The 24339-nt window shown below is 32.5% G+C and overlaps 1 protein-coding gene across 6 annotated transcripts in view; it reads left to right on the top strand.

Moving 5' to 3' along the window:
* Positions 1–24339, top strand: part of lrba (LPS responsive beige-like anchor protein) — a 792225-nt gene that overhangs the window by 113019 nt on the left and 654867 nt on the right. For all 6 annotated transcript variants that reach the window (XM_039750242.1, XM_039750239.1, XM_039750241.1 and 3 more), the window contains exons 12-21: positions 161–313; positions 1421–1589; positions 1905–1984; positions 3492–3554; positions 8405–8502; positions 10038–10130; positions 10593–10701; positions 11862–11943; positions 15078–15201; positions 15576–15768. In XM_039750242.1, coding sequence (XP_039606176.1) covers positions 161–313; positions 1421–1589; positions 1905–1984; positions 3492–3554; positions 8405–8502; positions 10038–10130; positions 10593–10701; positions 11862–11943; positions 15078–15201; positions 15576–15768 — 1164 coding nt within the window. The remainder of the gene's footprint in view (positions 1–160; positions 314–1420; positions 1590–1904; positions 1985–3491; positions 3555–8404; positions 8503–10037; positions 10131–10592; positions 10702–11861; positions 11944–15077; positions 15202–15575; positions 15769–24339) is intronic.

The raw sequence follows: 24339 nt of genomic DNA, 5'->3' as shown, positions 1-24339 counted from the left end.
AGTCACAAACTGAAATGTGATGTTTTAATCACAGTTTGGTTATGGTCAAGGTGATGCAATTTATTTGGGTTTACGCATGGCCTGTAGCATTGAATTTTTTAAATAATTTTGAGTTTGCAGTCTTGCAGAAATAACAAAAACAAAATGTATATTTTTTTAGTCTTCCAAGGCCCATATCACCAGGGCTGTGCTGGAGCTGTTCCTTGCTTTTGCCAGATACCTCAGCAACCTACAGAATGGTGTCCACCTGCTCAAACAGCTCTGTGATCACATTCTTTTCAATCCTGCTATCTGGATTCATGCTCCAGCTAAGGTACATCTAAATATGATTTATCTGTTTTAAATATTTTTAGGTCATATTAAGTGACAATTCTCTGAAAATGCTTTTGATCCACTTTCCTGATTTTATTATTTACTTATGGAACAGAGTAAATCAAAACACAATCCATTCAAATGAAAAGAGCAAGTGCAATACTATATTCTGAAGACAATCCATACATCTTAGCTCTCAACACTCGCCTCACTGTGTTGTTCTCCTTTTACAAAGAAAATATATTTTAGTGTTTATTTAAACTCCAGATTATTGGTAAAGAACAATACGTTTCTCCATGTAAGTGTTGATTTATTCCTTTGTATTATTTCATTTTTATCACCTGCAAAATTATTTTACCATAATAAAGCACTTCATGATTCTCTGAAGATTGTATTTAATATATCCAAAAATGTAGTCTGCCTTCTTTTTTTAATAAAGTGTCCAAGTCATAGATGTTGGTTAGTTTTTGTTAGAACTCTAATGTGAGTTGATTTTTGCAATATTTTAAAGAGTTTTGGACAAAAGATAACAACAACAACATTTATTTCTATAGCACATTTTCATACAAACAGTAGCTCAAAGTGCTTTACATAATAAAGAATAGAAAAATAAAAGACACAATAAGAAAACAAAATAAATCAACATTAATTAACATCGAATAAGAGTAAGGTTCAATGGCCAGGGGGGACAGAAAAAACAAAAAAACTCCAGACGGCTGGAGAAAAATAAAATCTGTAGGCATTCCAGACCATGAGACCGCCCAGTCCCCTCTGGGCATTCTACCTAACAAAAGATGTACCTATACAATTAAGAACCTAAACATTCATTTTTAATACTTTTCTACTCTGGGATTTTTCTGTATGGTGGCAATTTTTATTCGTGTGCTGCTTTCCAGAAATCATGGAGATAAAAAAGTAAAATCTCTTCAGCTGTGGTAATACAGTGCCATAAGATATTAAGAAGTACAGTGATTATACAATAGTTTTATTATATATACACTGCATTGTTAGTGTGTGTGATTTTTGAGAAGTGTATAAACTTAAATAATTTGGTTGTCACCCTGTTTTTGTCTTTATCAGTTTCAGTTAACTTTTGTGTGTGTTTTAGGTGCAACTACAGCTGTATACCTACTTATCTACTGAATTTATCAGCACTGTTACTATATATAATGCAATCCGCAGAGTTGGAACAGTGCTGCAAGTAATGCATACACTGAAATATTACTACTGGGTAGTAAATCCCCAAGATCGTAGTGGTGTTATTCCAAAAGGCCTGGGTAAGTAATATGTAATATCAAATAAATTTAAATATCTTTGTGCAACAAAGTGGAAGTTAAAATCAAAATATTCACAATATGGAAATAGTGATGTTTTAGAATTAATCATATACTGTCTTTGATGACAAAAATTTTTGTTCAGAATTATAGTTATGAGATTGTCATGTGTCTGTGCCTTTAGTCGTGTTGTGTAAGATTATATTCTGTTGGATTCTTGCTTAATAAAATGTTTAGATTTTTTTAAATTAAAATCTGACCAGTGACACTTAAGTATTTTCGTCTCATTCTAGCTTATTTTGTTCTTTTCTTTAAAAGATGGTCCCAGACCAAACCAGAAGGAAATACTTTCTCTGAGAGCATTCCTCTTGCTGTTTATAAAGCAGTTAATAATGAAGGTATTGTACAAATCATTGTTTGTTGGTTTAATTATTGAAATAGCTTGTAATGAACATGGTTTTGAAAAACATCAGTTTTGTTCATTTTGATAACGTTAGATTGGAAAACCATGGCATTGACCTTTCTGTAATTGTTTAAAAATATTAATTTTCTTTTTGCAGTGCTTATCATTTTAATGATATCTTCCTGAACTTGATGTAAGAGATTAGTTAATTTTCTTTGCCACTTTCACAAGTGTAAAGGAAAACTGCTTTGAATCTTATAGTTGGGTGCTAGTGTTGATTGGCAAAGTTTGCCAAAGCATTTTTTTGCCGTGAATATGCTGTGTTTGCCAGTGACTTTATTCGCTGAATATCTTCGTAGAAATTCAACAAGTGATATGTTAGGTAAACATTTTTTTCCCAAGCGTCCAATGATGCTTTGTCAGGCCAATGTGACATTACAGATCTTTCAAGATCATTGTCAACTTGGTGATGGCTCTGTCTCGAGCACTACTAAGATGTGCTTGGGGAAAAATAACAAAAACAAAGCTATTTACTTATTGCTAGTTTTTGGCCATTTGTTGTATTTAATTTGTGGCATTTTTTTCCTTCTGTGTCTTTTGTTTGTGACACAGTGGTGCACTGGTTAGCACCGTTGCCTCAGTGCACATTACATTTTTATCCAAAATATTCAGTCCAGACTTTCTGGCAGACTTTTCCCTAGCTCTCAGGGACAGTTATAATACCATTGCACCATTATAATCTACTCAAAACTAGTTCATGTCCCCTGTCCCCATTCAAAGCATTTTGTGAAGTTCTGCAAAGCTCCTGAACATTTGTGGGATTTCTCCGAACTGGAGGTAAATCTACAGCATGACTGTCATCACAAGGACAATTCATGTATGTGGTTTATTACATAAGTGTCGGAAACGACAATTGTTGAATCCCTTCTAAATCACAGTTTATCTACCCCTGACTGTGTAGAACAGTGTCTTGCTAAGCAGTAACTTGAGTGCAGTCTTGGTTCTGAACTTTTGCAACATTTAGAATATGAATGGAAGAAAGGTACTTGGCAAAGGAAAACATCTGCATACCTACCAAGTCTGTCCAGCCTGTAATCTATGTCTTAAAAAAGGAATTAATCTGTTCTCATGCAGTGTAGTGCAATGATTTTGTAGTTGCATGCTGCATTTGAAGGAGCAGTTCAGTTGTGTAACTGCTTCATTTTCAGTGGCAAAATTAATCAGAAGGGAATAAGTCTTTACCTTTCTTGTGTAAAATTTAGAGCAATTTCTTTTTGCATATGCTGCGTGATAATTTTTTTTTTGTCTGTCTATTAACCTTGAAATTACCAGTGGAATGCCAGTTTAACCTGTTATGTGTCAGCAAAGTACTATAACATTTTGTTTTTTTTCTGATTAGTAAACAGTGTTTTAACACTGGTGCCAAAGATTGGAACTGTTTTTCGTTGTTTATTTTCCTTGTGTTTACATTTTTCTTTTTTTGCAATGCTAATTTTCTTTAGGACTATGGAGTGAAAGAAGATGAGTTGCAGAGTATTCTCAGCTATTTGCTGACAATGCATGAGGTAAATTGCTTCTCATGTTAATTTCTTACGGCTTTGTTTCTTCTGTTATTTAAAGGGAAATGCTCTTTTTAACATAAAAATAGGTATATTCAGCAAACTGTTACAGCATTAGATTACCAATATTTTTCAGTAATAGTGATTCTGTAACAAATTCATTTTGTGTTTTTTAGTTTGTTGTGAAATGCATTTTCAAAAGCAAAACACAGGGTACTAAGTTCTTAAGATATGTTAGGACAGGTGTGTGGAACCTATTTACAGTATGTCTGAATGTGTCCAGTTACTCAGGATAAATGTATTTAGGTATAGACCTAATCAGAAGTTAAAGTTGAGCACTATGGAGGACTTACAAGCAGGTGGCTATATTATGCAAAATGCGTGATTTTGTATTTGGAAGAAGTCTGTTTTTAAATTGGAGTGCTCAAGAGAGTGACAGCAGGGTATGAATGTATCAGAGGCAGTACTATATATAAAAATCATTCAACAGTTCACAAGATGACCTTTTAAATAGGATCTCAAAAGCGTGTGCGACTTCATGGGAGAAGAGATGAATTGGGAGGTGAAAAGTAGTAAATAATGAACATAATACATTAAAGATGGAGGATTATGCAGCAAAAGCAACAAAGAGAAATGAGAGATGCATATTTTTAGATGTTTTTATTGTTCACTGGTCATTTTTATATTTAGTTTTTAATCTTTTATCCAACTGTGCATTTATATGTGTTGTAGATTATGAAACGTGCAAGCTTTCTGTATTATAGTTGAAGTACTGTAACTTGACATAATAAACATAAATGCAGTTATATAGTAAAGCCACCATTAAGTGTAAATTAATGTTTGACATTTGGAGAGCTGCAGCAAAAGTTGTTGGTCTTTATTTGGAATATGAGTGTGGAGATGGATGGATCTTAAGCAAAGATTAAAAAAGGCCCAGATTGTGTGTCTACTAGTTGCACCAGTTTTTTTTTTTTTTGTGAAAGTGTTATTACCAATCATAACTCTAAAGCATACAAATGTGCAGTTTTTTTTCAATCCCATGAAAGTGACACACAGAAAAGGAAAACAAGTTAGCCTAGAAAGCATATCTTCTACAGATGTGTACACTTTGAGGTTGTGGGATTGGCTGCCATAATTGTATTAAATATCCCACATCCCAAATATGAGCATGTTAGCCTAATTGGTAGCTCTGATATATCCCAGTATAAATGAGTGAGTATGCATGATTGTGGCCTGTGGCTTTTAGCTGTAGTGAGCATAAACTAGATTAAACAGGTTAGAAAAATGGATGGTTGAATTAATAGTTGTATTACAATGTTTTAGTATACTTAATACAATGCAATATATGCACATATGCACATATCTGATTGCCAGTGTAGCGAAACTGGAATAATAAACTATTAGTTGGATACTTGCTATTGGGTAATGCAAAACTTCTACATCTTGAATTTTGTAGATTTATCTTTAGAGAACAAATCAGTAGTTGGTCAATTTACTGTTTTAAACAGTGTTATTATTGTTTCACTAAATTATGTGATTCTGATATTAAATAAGAGAGTTTGTTTCCTTTCAGTAGTTTTTCGTTGTTATGTACGTGATTTATGGGTGAATGTAATGTTAAGTGTTGCATACAGGGTGAAAAAGGTATGATAATTTGGAAAGCTCTCAATTTGAAAGGTGCTTAGTGATGAATGTTGCTATGCAATGATTATCATAATAGTCATTAGTAACTGGCTATTAAGAAAATAAATCATGTAGAACATTACCAGCTGTTTTGGGCTACATTCGCAGTGCAGCTCTGTACCAATCTATCCCAGCTCCAAAACACCCAAAAACGTGTTTCACAGGTTTGATCATTTTTACAGAAATGTTAACAGCAAAAAACAACACATAAAATCAGAACTATTTAGATCGGATTTAGACCTGTTTTATACAGTATGTATTACTAAATCTGATACAGACATATGCATTTTGAACATGACTTACATCTGAATGCTTAAATCTGACTTGTCTGGAAATTCTCCACTTAGTTTTAAATTAGAATTTCCGCAACCTTCACCTATTTCTGCAAAATCAAGATGAAATAGAGTACCAACTTGGCCGGCGGATAAAAAGTAAACATTGTCACTGAAAAAAAAATAAAAATTAGGCCAACTATTTTCAGCCACTACAGTCTTCTGATAGGAAAACGTCACCTCAAGTGCATATTTTTCCTAGGAAAGTCTTCTAGGCAAATGCTTACCTAACCAATTGAACATTCTACTTAATATTCTGAAAATGTTTTCTTTAAGACTCTTTTGTATGTTGCTTTCATTAGTCTTGATTCCTGTCTTATGTCCCCAGGTTTTTTCCGAACAGATACAGCAGTGATGATTGCACTTAAAGCAATAGCTTTGTTTTTATTTTCTGTTTCTTTTCCTTTCTTATTATGAAATGACCATCCTACAATGAAAGCACTATTAAGCAGTGCAGCAGCCAGCATGCTGCTCTTGTTTATTGTGGTCTAGTGGCCACATCTGTCTATTTTATTTTTTTTAATTTACACGTGCAAAGCCTATTCAGAATAGATAATCTGTACATGCTCTTGTTGGGTTTGAGATGCATGCAAAATTAATTTAAATAGTAAAAAAAAATGTATACGAGCCAGTAATTGAAATTGATTCAATTTTAATGTGAACATAGCTTTAGACTCATAAATATACATTTAGCAGGTGAAATCTGTATTGCATGACTGCTAAACATATGTATTTTTTTTTTTTACAGATTTTTAGATTTTTAAGGATGAGTTTGAATAGCCATCATTTTATGGTTTATGACAGTTACTTAGTGTTATATATTAGCTGTTTGGCACAAAGAGTAAACTCTTTTTTGCTTTTATAAATAACTTATATTTTTGAAACCACATAGTGTAATTTCAGGAACCCATGGAATATGAGAGCTCAGTTTTTGGTAGTGTTATGTGCTTTGAATTTTTTTGCCACTAGGTGGTAGCCTAGGTAAGTGCTATCGTGTATAGAAATCTCCCTCCACCCTAGTACCATTGTATTTAATTTTCTTTAAGAAAACCAGTTGCTTTTTTGATTTTTTTTTCTTTGTATAGGAAACAAGCTATTTTTGTTGTTTAATGTTATCTTTTAGACCTTAAAAAAATATTCATCATGTTGTGAAAATACTTGATGGTATTAGAAAACTTTAAATTAGAAATAAAAATTGTGATTTAAGTAATGAAAACATTTTTATACTATGGCTTCAATGGCCTCTGCTTTTTGTTTAAGTATATAATATGCTAGGTTTTCAGAAAACCTTAACTTTTTGTTAACTTGCAAATTCATGACAAGTAATTAGAGTAGAAATGTACTTTAAAACTGAAATGAAGTGTTAACTGTTTATGGTGTGAAAACTTCAGTTTAATAATTTTTCTTCATGTCTTGTTCAGTGGTGTCTTATAAGTTGTGCATTTTTGATTAAAAATGTGGCAATTTAAAGTTGTTTTTTCAATCCTTAGAATACATTGAAAAACATACTGCAAATCAATTATTCTAAGAAAGGGTACATTTCTGTCTTGTTGGTTGATTCATACCATCATATCTGTAATCTTCCTCAACAGTGCTACCATATTTTGTATGCAAAAACAAATCTGTTTAATCACTTAAACTGGGTTCAATATATACAGTGAGGAAGCTGGAGCTTTTTTCTTTTTTTTGTTGGACCAAAATACTGGTGTGTCATCTAATATATATGTATGTGTATATATATATATATATATATATATATATATGAATGTATGTATATATATATGTATATATGTGTATATATATATATGTATATATATGTGTATATATATATATATATATGTGTATATATATATATATATATATATGTGTATATATATATATATATATATATATATATATATATGTATATATATGTGTATATATATATGTATATATATGTGTATATATATTTAGTAAAATATATATGTTTATATATATATGTTTTATATTTTTGCCTAAAACTTATTGATGTAATCAGACAACGCTTTTAAAAAATTAAGAAAAAAAACCCCATAATAATGAAGGCCAGAGTTGCATAAGTAAGTGAATATTTGTATATATAAATAAATAAATAAATGTATCAGCACTGTTATAGGTTTGAACTTTATATATGATTATAAATATATCTAGTGTATATATGTTTAAAAGAATCCTATATATATATGTATTTTTTATATGTTGTGAATATATATATGTTTATATGTTTTGATGCAGAATATATATAACAGAATATGGTGACCAATTTCTGTGTATGGAAAATATTTAAAGATTAGTCCATGGAAAAGGAAAAAAATATGTTACTTGTATAGTCCACATGACCATTGTATCTGTATGCTCAAAACATGTATATACGCTTACTTCTGGAAAAATCAGTACAGATATAAACAGGAAACCTGTTCCTGTAATACTGTGGTTTTGATAGTTAGAAGTCGCACAAGGTTTGTTTTCTTTTTCCTTGAATGTTGTTAACCTCATTTGGTGTTGTACAGCATTGGTTTTATTATATCATAAACTTTTCTCTGTCTGTTCTGATTGAAACATGTGGCTAAAATTAAGTAACATTTAAAAATTGCCATTTTGGATGGGTGTATATATATGTGTGTATATATGATGTTGTGAATATATCCGAGTTTTATATGTAAGTGTGTATTGTGTAATTGTATATTGTAATAAAAGCATTTTTAATGAAGTACTTTTTTTCAACATTTGGTTATCTTATTTTTAGTATGAAGTTTTATCTTCATTTACCAATAAAACACTTTTTTTAAAGGGATGTATGCCTTAGTTCTCTTTGTTTTTTAGGATGACAATTTAATCGATGTGCTTCAGCTGTTAGTGGCACTGATGTCGGAACAACCAAGCACTATGATCCCTGCCTTTGATCAACGCAATGGAATCCGGTAAAGACTCTAGTCGTCTTTAAAAATGATGAATTTGCTGTAAAAATGTTTGTCAGATTATCAATCCAAATATAGAAGTAAATAAAAGCTATAAATATAAGATGTGTTCAGAGATCCACCCGTCTGTTCTTCCATTTCTAAACTGGCTTGATCTAAGAACCCTTAAACATACAGGCAATGTATAGACACAAGTATGTTTCCAAGTGAGTGATTTACAGAGATCACTGTTTTTCTGAACATAGTTTTAATTTCTATGAATTAACTGTGGCATGCTGAGATCCTGCCTATGTTTTACAGAACCCCACGGTTTTAACCCGTAAGAGGGTTAACAGGTTTGATGTGCTCATATATTCTTTTGTGGCTTAAGATACTTACACCTGCGTTTTGAACTAATTGCAGCCGATTAACTTTGTTCATTGGTTGTCCTATTAAGAATGCATTTCAGTAAACTAGAACTCTTAAAAGATTAACTCAGCCATAAAGTGTTAATTAACTGAATAATTTGCTGCTTACAGATGGGAAGAATCCCCTCATTCATTATAAACTTTACATAATGTTAAGAAGTCCATTATATACAAACAGAAGGGACTCATGAATCAATCTTTTTTCCCTTTTAAATTAATTTGAGAATTTGTTGTGGGTGAAGTTGGAGTATTCAGATGTCCAATTTTCAGTTTGTTGACTTATTTTCTAGTTTTTGTCTGTGTGAATATCTATATTAATACAGACATTTGGGGATCTGCTTCTTTTCAGGTTAAGAAAATATTACACTTATTTGTAGATACTTTTATTTTGGTAAAATATTAGCATGCTGAGTTCTTTAGTGAATTTGGTCAGCCTGACCATAGTACACAAGTGCGTCAGGCCTGGAAATCTGTTTCCCTCTGCTGGAAAGTAGACATTTTTCATTTAGTACAGCGGGCAAAATTTGCTGGGGTTCTGTGAGATATTTAAAACAACCCAACTCTAGCATAAACGTGATTCTTGATAACTGTGGGAAGTTGTTATACTTAATATTTTTGCTTTGATGCTGTTAGCAGATTTAAATAATACTACCCCCTTAACACTTTAAAAAGACAGTATAGAAAATGGAGGGATGAGCTATTTTCTTTAACAAGAATACCATATACTAAATTTGCATCAACGGCTTACAACTAAATGGATACATTAAAAAGAATTATTTTTAATCATACAAAAATCCTCCTTGAGTGAAAGCAAAATATTTTGTTAACACAAATGTTTCCTTAAAAAGGTGCCCTTTGTCCTGAATATGATACACGTAACATATAATATTTATATTTATTATAATTAAATTTCACTGTTTAAATACTAGACGTGAAACAGGTTGAAAAATTCACTTTTATGTGAATATCATTTGTTGATGTACAGTACTTTAATTGTCCCAAGAGGGGAATTTATGTATAGATTTAAAACAGAAATTTACTTTGGGTTTAGATGTTTTTCTGGTAATGTAATTTATATTTTTTGCATATTTCCACAATTTTTTTTTTAAATAATATCTTTTTATTTCCTAGTGTTGTGTATAAGTTACTTGCTTCAAAAAGTGAGAGCATTCGAGTACAAGCATTGAAAGTGTTGGGTTACTTTCTGAAGCACTTGGGGCCCAAGTAAGTAGCTGGTTTCAGGTTAATTATTTTTGAATTTTTTTTAGAAGTGGGATGAAAAGTAACAGTTATGAATATATATGTTTAGCATTGCATAAAATTAACATAGTGTATGTGCTGCTTAAAAAAAGTTAAAAAAATTTTCATAGTGATCTATTTTTGTTTTTTCTGTCCTCTTCACCAAATGTCTTATTGCTCCTAGCAACATTATAAAGAGAAGCTTTTAGTAGTGTTTGCACTAGAGTCTGCAATAGTGTTTTTGATTTCAGTAGTTGTTTTTTATTTAGAAAATGCTTTGTCTATAATGTAATAAAATCTACTTTATAAAACCAGCTTAGAAGCTGTGTATACTGTGCAGTGGTACAGTAAATGTGAGTTAACATATTAAATATAATTATGATTACAAGACTATTGATGCCTTTATTATGCTATTAATTTTTTATTTAATGTATTTTTTCTTTTCAGAAGAAAAGCAGAAGTTATGCTTGGTCATGGGTTGTTTTCATTGTTGTCTGAACGGCTCATGCTGCAGACCAACATTATCTCAATGACTACATATAATGTGCTCTTTGAGGTATGTTAATGATGTTTTATACGAGAGTCTCAAAATTCATTCACTTTTGGAAATATATTTCTCTTCACTATTTGCGAGTATTACAATGCAAGTACTGTATTATTTTTTGCTAATTAAAACATAGAATATTCTGCTGATCAGACCCAAAGCTTTAAAACAAAGAGAAAACATTCAATTATTTCCTCCCACATCCTAATGTATGTCTCTGTTTTTGTATGATTATCAAAATGCATATTTTCCATAGCAGATATTGTCAGTAATAAACCTAATCTGTGCTCATCCATATTCATTTTTTTCAGTTTAGCAATTATTGTTTTTATTTGTGACTTTTATCTTTCTTGTTTTGTACTATAGATTATTTTTGCCCTTCAAGCAGAATAAGAAATGTCCTTGTGGGACTTTGGTTTCTTTACAAGTTGTATGGAACTGTTTCAGATAATAATGATGTAGAGAGCACCTTTTTGTCAATTGAGTATCTGTTTTGGTTGCAGTGTTAGTTATCCAAACCAGTCCAGCTCCCTAACTACATTTTCATTGTTTATTTATCATGCTTTCCTTATAGTATATAAAGGAAGCTAGCAAAAATTCTGTAAAGATCCAAATGAGATGAAGGTAAAACATAACGTAAATACTATTTTGCAGTTTTACCACAAATTATAAACACCACTTGATTCATACTTTTTCAGTCTTTTATGAAAGACAGTATTATAAGTGCATCATATTATAAGATGAATTGATTTAGCAGTTTGATTGAAACATTAAAAGTTGAAAATTCTATTACTTGCCAATGGTTTGTTTAGCATGACATAACTCATGTTTTTTAAATTTCCACCATTGTTAAATGTGACTTTTTTTCTAACATTGTTAATTGCAAAGCTAATATATTAGCCTTAGTCGTCATCATATTAAGCTTAGTTGCCATTTCACATTGTACAGAATATTTGTTTTTTAAAATTCCCTTTTGTGACAAAAACACTTGCCGTTTATAAACTGGCTGGTAGTGTGTGTGTTCACACAACAATAGACCGTCACCCCATCCAGGGATTGTTCCTGCTTTGTATCTGATGCTTGCTGGGATAACCTCCAACTTTCCTGTCACCCTGGTCAGGATAAGCAGGCTTTGAACCTAGTTGTTCTTTTTTTGTTGTTGTCTATTTTAGATTCTTACTGAGCAGATTTGCACTCAGGTTATACATAAACAACATCCTGATCCTGACTCTTCAGTAAAGATTCAAAATCCACGTAAGTTAAATTAGTATACTTCATTTTAATCCTAATCTTTGTTAAAATACATAAATATTGCATACAGGCAGGCTTTTTAAAATGTATTGACTTTTCATTAATTAATCTAATCACTTAATGTATTGACAAAGACATTTGAAATTACAAATCAATCTTTTATGTTTGTAAATTTTTTTTTACTCCCAATTTTGTTGTGTTGAGACATGAAAGTAAATATTAATAGCAAAAGAGCACCCATGTAGTAACCCTGACACCACATCTCCCCATTATGCAGTACCTACAAGTATCTCCTTATCCATTCGTTTACTTAAATTGTGCATATGACCTTTACTCCGAATAGTGTCTCATGGACATAGAGCTTCATTGATTTTTTTATTTTTATAATTATTGTTGTTTACTTCCGCAGTGAAAAAAAAAATCTAGAAAATTATACTAGTAAGCAACTACTGTAATATCTTCCTGTTGTCTATGAATTCTAAGTCATTCCAGGACATTGTAGAGTAGAATGTTGGTCTCTTGCCCAAAATTTAAAGTTAAGCAAAAATTGGCTTCTCAAGCCTAACATTGATCTAATTATTCTAGAAAAATCGGCTGAGGAACAGATAGATCTATAATACTTATTTGCCCCCAAGAACTTCATGGAGCTCAGGAAAGATAGATATAGTAACTATGTAAAAAAAACTGGATTCAGAGGAGAAAATATTGTTTTTTGGAAATCTCATCATAATTTTCAATTAAAAGAGATTCCAAAACTCTTTGACAATTATGGGGTCATATTATAGTATAGCGTTATACAGTTGCATATATAGTCATTCTGCTGAATCTTATTGTTTGTTAAAAATGAAATGTATTTTATGCAAGTTTCTTTCAAACTGTCTTTATCTCTTGGAAAATTTTTATGGTAACTTTACCACCATTTTCTTTTAAATATGACTTTTATACGTTTCTTAAACTTTTTGTGTTGTGATTTTTACAGTTCTGTTTATATACATTGTCGCAGTAGGGGGCAGTAATGCTCCCTTGAACCCTCAGGTACCATGCCAAAACACTAGGTAAAAGTGCAATAATTCTTTTACTATAATAATAATGTGCACTAAGCACCCTCCACTCCTCACTACTCATAAACAATACCAATAATAATAACAATAAACGATCCTCCACTCCCAGACGCGTTGCCCATCTACCACCCAGCTCAGCTCATTGTCTGGGAGTTCCCATGGTCCTTTTATACTCCCTGACCCAGAGGTGTTTCTGCCCAACAGTCCACAAGTCCTTATTCCTTCCGGGTCAGGGTAAATAGTCCTTTTCTTCAACCCGGGAGCACGTCGTTTCTTCGTGTCACGTGACCGTGACGTACTCCCGGGTCATAGGGCACATAAGAGCCCACGAGCCCCCCTACAGCGACACCTGGTGGCCCCCAAGGTATCCAGCAGGGCTGTGTACAAACACTACGTAGTCCATGATGCCCTGCTGGAACGCGGGGCATGTTCATGCTGTCGGGAGAGCTCCTCCTGGCGGCCTGGGGGTGAGGGCTGGAGTAAAATGCCGGCAATCCACCACAACATTTATTTTAGGCTTACAGCCAAAAGAATAAATGAAGTTTAATATAAACCGTTTCACTCTATGCCATAAATAATATATTCATTGTTTTCTTTCATAAATAAAAGTTGAGCATTCAATTCACTTTATTTTTGTATAGTGCTCTTCCCTGAGTGCAGTCACAGAGCTCTGTAACCAGAATACAAAATTAGCTCACATTGACACAGATTTGTTTAAACACGGGGGGGAGAACAATATACAGTAGTTTTTAGTGATTAATGTAAATGAAAACCGTCAATATCTGTCCATTAATTAATTGTTGATCTATGGCCAGCTGACAACATAGCAGAGTAAAGTGGCAAACAAAATAAATAATGAAACGCTGGTTACCAGTTGTGTGTATGCGTGTGTGTTTTTTTTTTTATTTTTCTTTAATTTATGGCAGATTAACAGGTTATACAATTTCCACTGCAGAAGTACTATAATGTAAGCAAACTATGCTTTGTGTTAGATAATTTCTAAAACCTGATATTTTTTTGTTTGTATATTACCAGAAAATGTTAGCCATGCATGTCATTTGTGCCTCAATTCAAGTTTAATTTTGGACATTATTCATATCTCTTCTACATTGAATTAGTATGCTGTAATTTCATTCATACTTCAACGTCCATAGACCTGTGATTGCTGACTTGAGTGATATCAGATTAAATTAAGAAAAGAAAGGAAATAGCATTTTCCTCTAAATTACTTTAAAAATGTTATACCAAATACATAGTGGAAAAAAGGCCTCAGTACACACAAAGGTAATTTACTGCAGGCAGGGTTCAGTGACTCATAATTTGAAGGGCCAAGAAAGAGAAAGCACAGGGAAGTTAACTTGAATACACCAGTTACTTCTGCTTTGAGTTTTAAACTTTCTTGCTTTTCAATGAAACATGAGTCTCTTAGTCACATAAATGAACACTGACATTGTCAAAATAAATGGTTTGAACAGATTCTTTTTGGTGGTTCATAGCAAAATATTTATGATTGAAAAACATAGCTGATTACAAAAATAAAACACTTTTGAAAAACAACTTAAAGGTAGGAATTTATGTTTTGAAGTTTTAATTTCACGTTACGTTTATTAAAAGAAGACTTTTATCCTTAGCTCTAATTTGTGTTGTTGCCTGTATACATGTTATTTATTATGCAATTTGTATGTAAGGTTTAAACTTGATAAAGTGCTCTGTAGTCAGTGAAAAATGCTGTAAAAAATAAATTGGTCTACACCATAGAATCTTATTAGAATCTTAGAGTTACTATATTATAGAGTTACTATAATTTAAAATGAGAAATTAGAATAATTATTATTAATTTCATATTTCATTTTAATTTTTGTCCCTCATTTTGCTGAAGAAAATTTTGCTTTTCCTCACCACGTAGAAACAGCTGTTTTATGATTTTTTTGACTCTGTCTTATTTTTTGAGTTTTAATAATTTTTTTGGACTGTTGCTTTTTGTGAAAGCTGAAGTTAGCACTATGCTTCTTTTTATTGCTGGGTATTTTTCATCTTTCACATGCTCTTATCTTCCCTCAATTTCACTTCGAGCAGAAGTTTTGAAGGTCATTGCAGCACTTCTGAAGAATTCTCCACAAGGGCCAGAGAGTATGGAGGTTCGACGAGTCTTTTTGTCAGACATGATCAAGCTTTTCAACAACAGTCGCGACAATCGAAGGTAAAGATTCTGTGCTTGACTTATGTACTTGCTTTAGCTTTCTAGATGTTTAACTTTTGGTATTCAAATATTATTTTGAAGGTTAGTAATCTTCCTGAAATGTAAATATTAGAAATAAAATATGTAAACATTTTCCAGAAAATGCCACATTGGCTATTATTATTCATACAAATGTTAGTTTGGATAAGCATCTGCAATAAAATGTTATGTTGTGTTTATAATTTATAGTTAATTAGTATAAATCTCACACAATTTATAATTATTACTGAAAATGACTAGCTGACTTTACAACACTGTAGAATGTGGAGGATTTTTAGAGTAGTGCTGATGTGCTTTCTCCTTGTTTTGTTTCAAATTGTAAATGTGTTGGGCAGGAGTTTGTTGCAGTGCTCAGTATGGCAAGAATGGATGCTGTCTCTTAGCTTCATTAACCCCAAGAACTCAGAGGAGCAAAAGATAACAGAAATGGTGTATGCAATCTTCCGAATTCTGTTATACCATGCAGTCAAGTATGAGTGGGGAGGCTGGCGTGTCTGGGTGGATACACTTTCAATCACTCACTCCAAGGTAAGGAAATATGAAGAAGGTTAAAAAATGAATAGCTGTATTTATCTTACATTGTACTTTGTTGCATATGAGTATTTTAAATGTTAGGTGGCTACGGCAGCATACTGTAGAGAGAAGAATCTGATAATGTATTTTTGTTTTGCTACAAAAAAAATCAAGTTTGTTATAAATATTCTGTTTTATATATATATATATACATTTTTTTTCCAATCTCTGAAAAACCATTAAGCTATATTTGTATATTTATATTAGGTTTAATTTTGGGGTATATATAATACTGTGCCTAAAATGTCCTTGAAATCAATAGTCGTAATGCAGGCTTTAAACCACAAGGGGTTGCCCCTGTACTTCTGCCTGCATGAAACCAGCATGCATCTGTGAGTAGATACCTCATTCCATTTGAAGTAATAAGAGCAGAAATCATCAGTCAGCCTGTTTATTTCAAATGATTTAATAAAATAACATCCAGAAATTTTGTTGTACTGTTGTACTTTCTTTTAAAATATTGATTGATCTAAGAGTTTGCCATTTGCAGAAATTAACTAATTTTCAGTGTGATTTCCTCACCTGCTTTGGTTTTTAAATAGAATACCAGAAACTTAGCGAAAATATTTTTTTCTGTGTATGTGTATATACATATGTATACATTTATTCATAGGTATATGTTTATACATACGTGTGTATATGTGTTTGCATGCGTGTGTATATGTTTAGACATACGATTGTATGTAAGTGTATATTTGTGCACACACACACACACAAAGTCAGTAAGCTCAATTTAAACTGCCAGATTCACGTGATCTCCTATGTTTTATCTAAAAGTAACACTCCTATGTACACAAAATTTGTTTAAAAATGCACATTTCACAAAAAAAAGTGTTGGGGGAAATTGCTGAATTGGTTAAGAAGTTATTAAAGACAAAATATGTAAGATAAACAGGGAGTCTTTGTACAGTATATCAGAAGAGGAAGATGAAAGTAGTGACCAGAACCTCATCCTGAGCTGCTTTCTTCATGACGGAAGCAAACTTTTTATTGCTAGGTTTTTGATTTGTTTTTAAATATATATGTTACTACTGCTAACTGATTAGAAACAAACATGGAGAAATTTGTTGGTCATCTTGCATCTAATTGGAAAAAATGCTGTATGCCTTCTGAAAAGTGATTAAATGAAAAGCAGTTATCATATGTATACCTGCATGCCTTCGATATATCATCGGGTAAAGCAAAGCAAGTATAAAGTATTGCTTTTTCTACAAAGATATTCTAAAATGGCCTGGACACAATTGTTGGTACCCCTAGAAAAGATCCTAAATAATTGGGTTAGGACAATTTTTCAAACTAGCTGTTTTCTTTAATTAGTATCACTTATGTCTCCAATTGTGCCGTCAGTCATTCACCCAATTTAAATGGAGAAAAACAGTCACTCTGCTGTTTGGTATCACCGTGAGTTCCACACTGATCATGCACCAGAAAAAGCGAAGGACAGAGTTGTCTGAGGAGATCAGAAAGAAAACTATAGACAAGCATGTTAAAGGCAAAGGCTACAAGACCATGTCCAAGCAGCTTGATATTCCTGTTTCAACAGTTGCAAATATTATCAAGAGGTTTAAGGTTAATGGGACTATAGCAAACCTCCCTGGATGCGGCTGCAAGAGGAGAATCGACCCCAGTATGTGTAGAATGTTGTTGAGAATGGTAGACAAAAAGCCAAGGACAACTTACAAAGAAATGCAAGCTGAACTCCAAGATCCATCAGTGTCTGATCACACCATCCGTTGCTTTTGAGTGACAGTGAGCTCAATGGAAGACCACCCAGGAGGACTCCACATTAAAAAAGCCAGACTGGAATTTGCTACAATATGTATTGAGAAGCCACAATGCTTCTGAGAGAATGTCCTTTGGACAGATGTGACTTGCCAAAAAGGTTTGTCTCATCAGTTTTATGTCCACAGACGTAAAAATTAACCTTTCAAAGAAAAGAACACCAGACCTACTGTGAAACAAAGAGGAGACTTGCTTATGTTTTGAGGCAGAACACCTATGTCGGACACAGGGTGCCTTGAGTCTATGCAGGGAACTATGAACTCTTATGACTAGCAAGACATTTTGGAGGAAAATGTACTGCCCAATGTCAGGAAGCTCGGTCTCAGTTGCACGTCATGGATCCTCCAAACTGATAGTGAGCTAAAACACACAGCTAAAAGCACCCAAGAATGGCTAAGAACAAATTATTGGACTATTTTGAAGTGGTGGTCTATGTAGAATTCTATGAAACATACAGTCTGGAGAATGCCCTCTTCAAATGTGACACAGCTGGACCAGTTTACTCCGTACAAGTGGGCCAATAGACATGTGGGCAGGTGCAGAAATCTCATTGAGAGCCCCAGGATACACTTGTGTGCAGTGACTACACTGTAAAGGTTGTACACCAAAAAAATTGGTTTAAGGGTTCCATCAGTTTTGTCCATGCCATTTTCATTTGTGCTCTTATTTGACATATTCTGTTGAATCAAAACTCTCAAGCAATAATGTGTTTTTTTTTTTTTTGTTTACTACAGAATAAAAAATCATAGGTGCCAATTGTCAGTTTCAAGTAAATTCGGAGAAAATTGTAGGTAGTTGTTTTTTTGTGGATGAATTCCCACAAATTTGTCACCATCTGTTTAAAAATATATATGAATAAAAAAATATGCTAAATGAGATTATTTTTAGGTGAAGTACTTTATTTTTTGACTCCATAATGCTTACATTAATCAGTTTCATTAAATAATTTCATTTAAGAGTAGGCACAGTTTATGGACCCAACTGTGTACCTACAGAGACTTTATTTGTTAAACAGACTCTCAGTAGTCTCAGAAGCCAAAGGCAGTGGCACTCAGAGTTGCTTCCATTCAGCTTCTTTGCACCAGAACTGGGGAGAGTTGGATAAGCTCTGGAAATCTTAAAAGAAAAATGAAGTATTTTCAAACTTTGTTATAGAAGCATAAGCAGGACTGTAGAAGTGTGAGGTTTCTCTCAGAACAACATAATTGGCATGTAATGCTATGTATTTCTTGTCTGAGAGACTGTCATTTGCATTGTAATACAGTTGTGCACAGTAATGTATATTACTCCATACTTAAAACAAAACAGATAAACTCGAGTCACTCCCTCGTAACAGAAAGCTTGCATTTGGCGAAATTTCAGCAGTATTGTAATTTCTCTAGAGTCATCTGTATTACTGAAACCAGAGTTTTTGAAGAAAAGGAAAAAGATGAGATGAGCAGTTCAAGTAAGATTAACAGATTTCTTTTTTAGATTGTGAGGTTTCTTTTCACCTGAATTAATTGTAAGCTTTGAAGAGAAACCCTACAGACATCTTGACATAATTACATTTTAAACATGGTGGAAGAGAGCTTTTGCACATATGCCTTTTTAGATTTTTAAGTATTCTCTTTGCTTTTTATTTTTTAAAGAAGAATTGTGCTGACTGAATGAAATATGATTATCAAAAAGCTTAGTTATCTAGTTTCAAATTAATTTATAATTTTCACTTGGAACTACATGATGATGTGCCATTTATTGTATTTAGATATTCAAGGTATACTTGTGAAAAAGTTGCAGTTTGCTCTCTTTTATAATCTTAGTCTTTTTGTAATCTATTATAAACATTTTGATCATTGCGTTGTTAGTTTTATTTGTATTTGTTGCCTGTTTTGTTTAGTTAGTATAATTTTTTTTTATTGTTGGGATATAATTCATTAAAATTATCACGCTGAATTTGTTTTGCAAGGAGTATTGCCTTTTCTGGTCCTTATGACTTAGCAAAGCAAATGAACAAAACTAGTGTTTGGGTAAGTGCAATGAAATTGATCACACTTTCCAGCTACAGACAGGTTGTAATTGCTTTTTTCCTATAATTGTACAAGATTAATGCTGTTTCTCCCATGGCTGTTTACACTACCCCAGCACTAATCTAAAAACACTGTTCTCTGACAAAGAACGAGAGTTGCAGAATTCGATAGGCACTGTAGTGCTACACATCAAGATACATGCATCTGCTATAAAAAAGCTGAAGAAACTCAATTGCAATTTTATTGTCCAGTTTGATAGATTTCCTGCCACCTATGTAGTAGCAAAGCTGTTTATCACTGTAATTCACTCCTCCCACAGCTGCACCACACTACAACGATACCAAAGACTAGCTTTCTGTTTTTCTTTATTACTAAGAAACTTTACTATTATTTCCAGACATTTCATTAAAAAGAAATGAAAACTCTCATTTTAAAGTAATTATATCTATAAAAATCCATGTTCAAAGCATTGTAGGTCTGAATTTGGTGTTAGTGTTTTGTGTAGAGTTTCAGTCGAATTTTCCTGTACTCATTTTAGTATGGTGTGTTTTCTGTAAATTAACACCTTGTCATAGTTTTTGTTCAAATAATATTTGGTTGTTTTAAAATATATATGTGTGTGTGTGTGTTTTGACTGATTTTGAATGCACATATTACTGTCTCCCATACTTGAATTGGCTAAACAAATTTATTAATAGTTAAATATTTTTGAAAATATTAAGTTCAAAACAGTATTTGATTTTTTTTTTTATTAGAGACTTAAAGCAAAGCATCACAACGTATTTGTTTTAACTACGTTTGTGATTTTAGATCTGCTATTTTTAATGACAATTGTAGAAATATCTTAAATTTTAAAGGAATGCTGTTTAATTTCACAATCGCATGTTGTAATTTATTTTTTATTTTCACATTGGAAAAAAATTTTAAAAAGCAGTTTGTTCTCTTTGTTTATCTGATTTAAGTTAAAATAATTATTTTAAGTTATATTGTTAATATTACATAGCTTTTTTTAGTTGGCTTGACATCATTCAATTAGATGTCACATTAAAACAATTAAATCAAGTTGAAACAAACAGTTGTACTAAGCTGACCTAACTTAAACAAGATTTATGTTTGTGACTATCCTACAGTATATTTGCATAAAGATCTGTCCCTTTTGTTGCATTGCGGTCCAGTGTTACCCTCACATTTATACAGGTTGACAGAAAATTAAAGACATCTAGTAAATTATTTTTTTCCCCCCAAATGTGATGGGTTTTGTGTGGTGGTTGGTAACTGATTTATGATATTTTCTTTGATACATGGAAAATTTTTTCCCACTCTGCATCAGAAAAACATCTTTATGACAGAAAGTGCAATCACCCAAAGTAAATTACTCTTTATTTTTTTATTCTTGACTATGTATGTTGATATAGTGTAAGTGGTTATTTGAATTCCAAGTTCATCTAATATACCTGCTTATGCAAACCTGATTATATTTTCATGAACTGTAAAGAGGCAGTTTATAAAAATGAATGAAGGAATCAAGTATAATTGACAAACTAAATAGGTTATAGCTAAATTAACTTAGTGATGTGCATTTTTTAAAAAAAGGTTACAAAATAATTAACGTTTTAGAGATATGAGTCATATAGGTGTAACATTATATGATTTAACAGAATAAGAAAAAATCCATTTTATGTATAAATATTGTTTCAGCTTTTGATTAAGTATATTACACATCATGTTTGATTAAAGCAATTTATGTTCAACCGATATGCAGATATATTTTTTAAATTTTAATACAACATGCCTTTTTCAGTGCAGCATAAATATTTTTTCGAGCAGAAATATTTGCAGAATACACTAGTCTGGTACTTGCTCAGTTTTCTAATTATTTCAAAATTGTTTATTTTAAAATTACACATAGTGTATCTGTGAAGCAGTCTACTACTTGAACTGAGAATATTTACTTCTATTAACATTTATGAAATAATATAAACTAGGCCAGGGAAAGTTAACACATTCATTTTTGTGATTTAATGTGACCTGTTTGTGTTAAAAAATATTGTTGCATCCCAGGCCGGCAATGAGGCAAATGCCTCAGAGACAGTGCTTTGGTCAGGATGGCATTTTCATGATTTTTTTTTTTTTTTTAACATTACAAAACATAATACAAAGTACCATATTTATATATTACCTTTAAAAAATGCTATGAAATAAATTAAAGATTTAACATTTCGTGTTACAAGGTTCACAACAATATGCCACATACATAGAAGTGGTGTTCATTTTTCTTGATTTATACATACTGACATAGTTGCAGGGGAGTGGTAGGAAAGGGGGTGTAGTGGAGTGTGCTTAATGCAGACCTGGTGCCATGCTATAGAAAAGTTGAGAAGGTAAAAATTACACAGCGAAACAAGCAGCTCAGAGATTGAGGTTCACAGACACGTCACTTAGTGAGCACTTTGGACGTATTTTCCATGTGCTTCATCCCTTTGCCTGCTCAAAAAGGCAGTCCTCATTCTGCCTCACTCCACTGACCAAGGGTCAGAGACAACTAGAAATGCCCACTGTCTCTCAGCTCTGTGAGAGTCTCTGGCAGATCTGTACCCAGGCCGATGGACCCCAGACACATCTCCTGGCTTTTAAAGTGCTCTCCAAGTGTTGTGTCTGCAAAATGGCAATTGGTGAGCTGCATTTATGTCTGCTTCTCTCATGTCAGAACCCAGGGACACCACACTGTTATTTGCATGGCATACCAGTTGAAATACACTTGTGTAGTTTACAATTTTCAAGTCATTGATGGTAATGAACAATTGAGATAGTATTTGTGGAGTTTTAACTCAAGTTTTAATGTATGCCCATTTAAGAGATGTCTGTTCTTTCAATTAAATCAGTCTTCAGCAGAGTATTCAAAGTCAACAGTTGTTTCGATCGTTTAATTTTAATTTGACATGTCTGTGTCTCATATGCTATGCCAGTTTGATAATAAATACATTGGCCTTGATTTCCTCTTGCATTCTTAATAATAATAATAATAATAATAATAATACATTTTATTTATTTAGCACCTTTTTTCATCTTACCTTTTAGGAAAGCATTCAAATTCAGGTACTTGCTAGAGTAGAATTTTGTTAAGTTTTCGTTTAAAGTAATTGTTTAAATTTAAACATGCCATTCATTTTTTTAATTTCTTTGTTTTGATTCTGCATTAAATTTGTGATTCAGTGTGTGTTTACTTTATTTATTAATTGTATAATCTCATTTTAATGTTAGTTGTGATTAATTGTATACAATTTTGCGATTAATTTTTTTTTAATTGATTCCCAGCCCTAAAACCCAACTCGGCAGAAAAACCTCCTACATTAATTATACATTTTTTTTTATTCTATTTTTTACTGTGTATTTTTCTTTTATTAATTTTATTTCAAAAAGGTAACATTGTAAACAAAGAAACAGGGTGTATACAACAAATTACTTTGAAATCAAGGCAGCAAGGAATAAAAAAACAAAAACAGGAACTCAAATCCCACCCAAGAGAAAGAGAGGAGAGTTAAGAGCAGGGATAACAGAGAAACAAAATACCATCTTTTTCACCCTATATGAATACTTCATTGATTTCTTTTTTCTTAATTAAAAATTCTTTGGACAGATCATCTGAGTGAGCTTTCCACATCAGGATGTGGGCAGATGATCCCATTCATCCTAGCAGATCTCTTCAAGCTCCATTATTATTGGAATGGCTGCATCAGTAAACTGCCCTCTTCAGGTCTCCCCATCATTGTTTTGTGGGGTTTGTCTGGGTTTTGGATTGACCACTTAAGGGCAGTCAGCTATCCCAAAATCATTCAAGTTTTTTCTTGGCTATATCGTTGTGCTGAAAGGTATACCATCACACCAGTCTTGAGGCCAAATGCACTCTGGAGCAGATTTTCCTCATGCTTTTTTCTGTTTTTGTCTGAATTCATCATTCTCCTACTTCTGACCAGTCTCTCTGGCCCTGCCGCTGAGAAGCTTCCACATAGCATGGTGCTGCTATCACTGTAACTTGAATGAAAATATCGCTGAAGTCGCACACATGATTTTTGAGTAAATGTCATAAATACACAATTGATTAAATCAGCATGATACCACTTTGCGGATTGATTAGTTAGGTTGTAGGCATACAAAACATAATGGCATAGTAGTGTAAATACACCCTATTCTCGTGCCATTGTCTAATTCTGTATTTTTTTAATCCCCCTTGTATATGCACACTGCCAAAAAGTCAAAAGTGTGGACATGGCCCTGTTCATGTTTTGGATAGAAATTGGTACCCTTTTTTACCAAGATATAATTAAATTGATTTAAAAATACAGCCAATACATTATTAGTATTGCACATTATTGCTTGACATGACAGATTTTTTTTAATTTATTGTTCACATACATTGCAAAGAACAGTTTTCAGCCATTCTTTCAGTGTCCTAATTATAAGTTCTTCTAGCTTATCCTTAAGACCTTTACAGTTGCACTGGCACTGCTGACAACCTGTTCTTCTGAAGTTCACTTGGATTTCACTTGCTTGCATTCCAAAAGCACAGTTCTGGGTTAAAGAATTACCTAAATGAAATGGCAATAATACACACAACATACACACACACACACACACACACACACACACACACACACACACTGTGTACTTATATATGTATACAGCTTGCATATATATAGTATTTATATTTTAATCTTTTTGGAAGATATCACAAACG

The sequence above is a fragment of the Polypterus senegalus genome, chromosome 4 (assembly GCF_016835505.1).
Source record: "Polypterus senegalus isolate Bchr_013 chromosome 4, ASM1683550v1, whole genome shotgun sequence".
NCBI classification, from domain to species: domain Eukaryota; kingdom Metazoa; phylum Chordata; class Cladistia; order Polypteriformes; family Polypteridae; genus Polypterus; species Polypterus senegalus.
The sequence above is the reverse complement of the archived record's forward strand: the minus strand, read 5'-3'. Positions and strand labels throughout refer to the sequence as shown.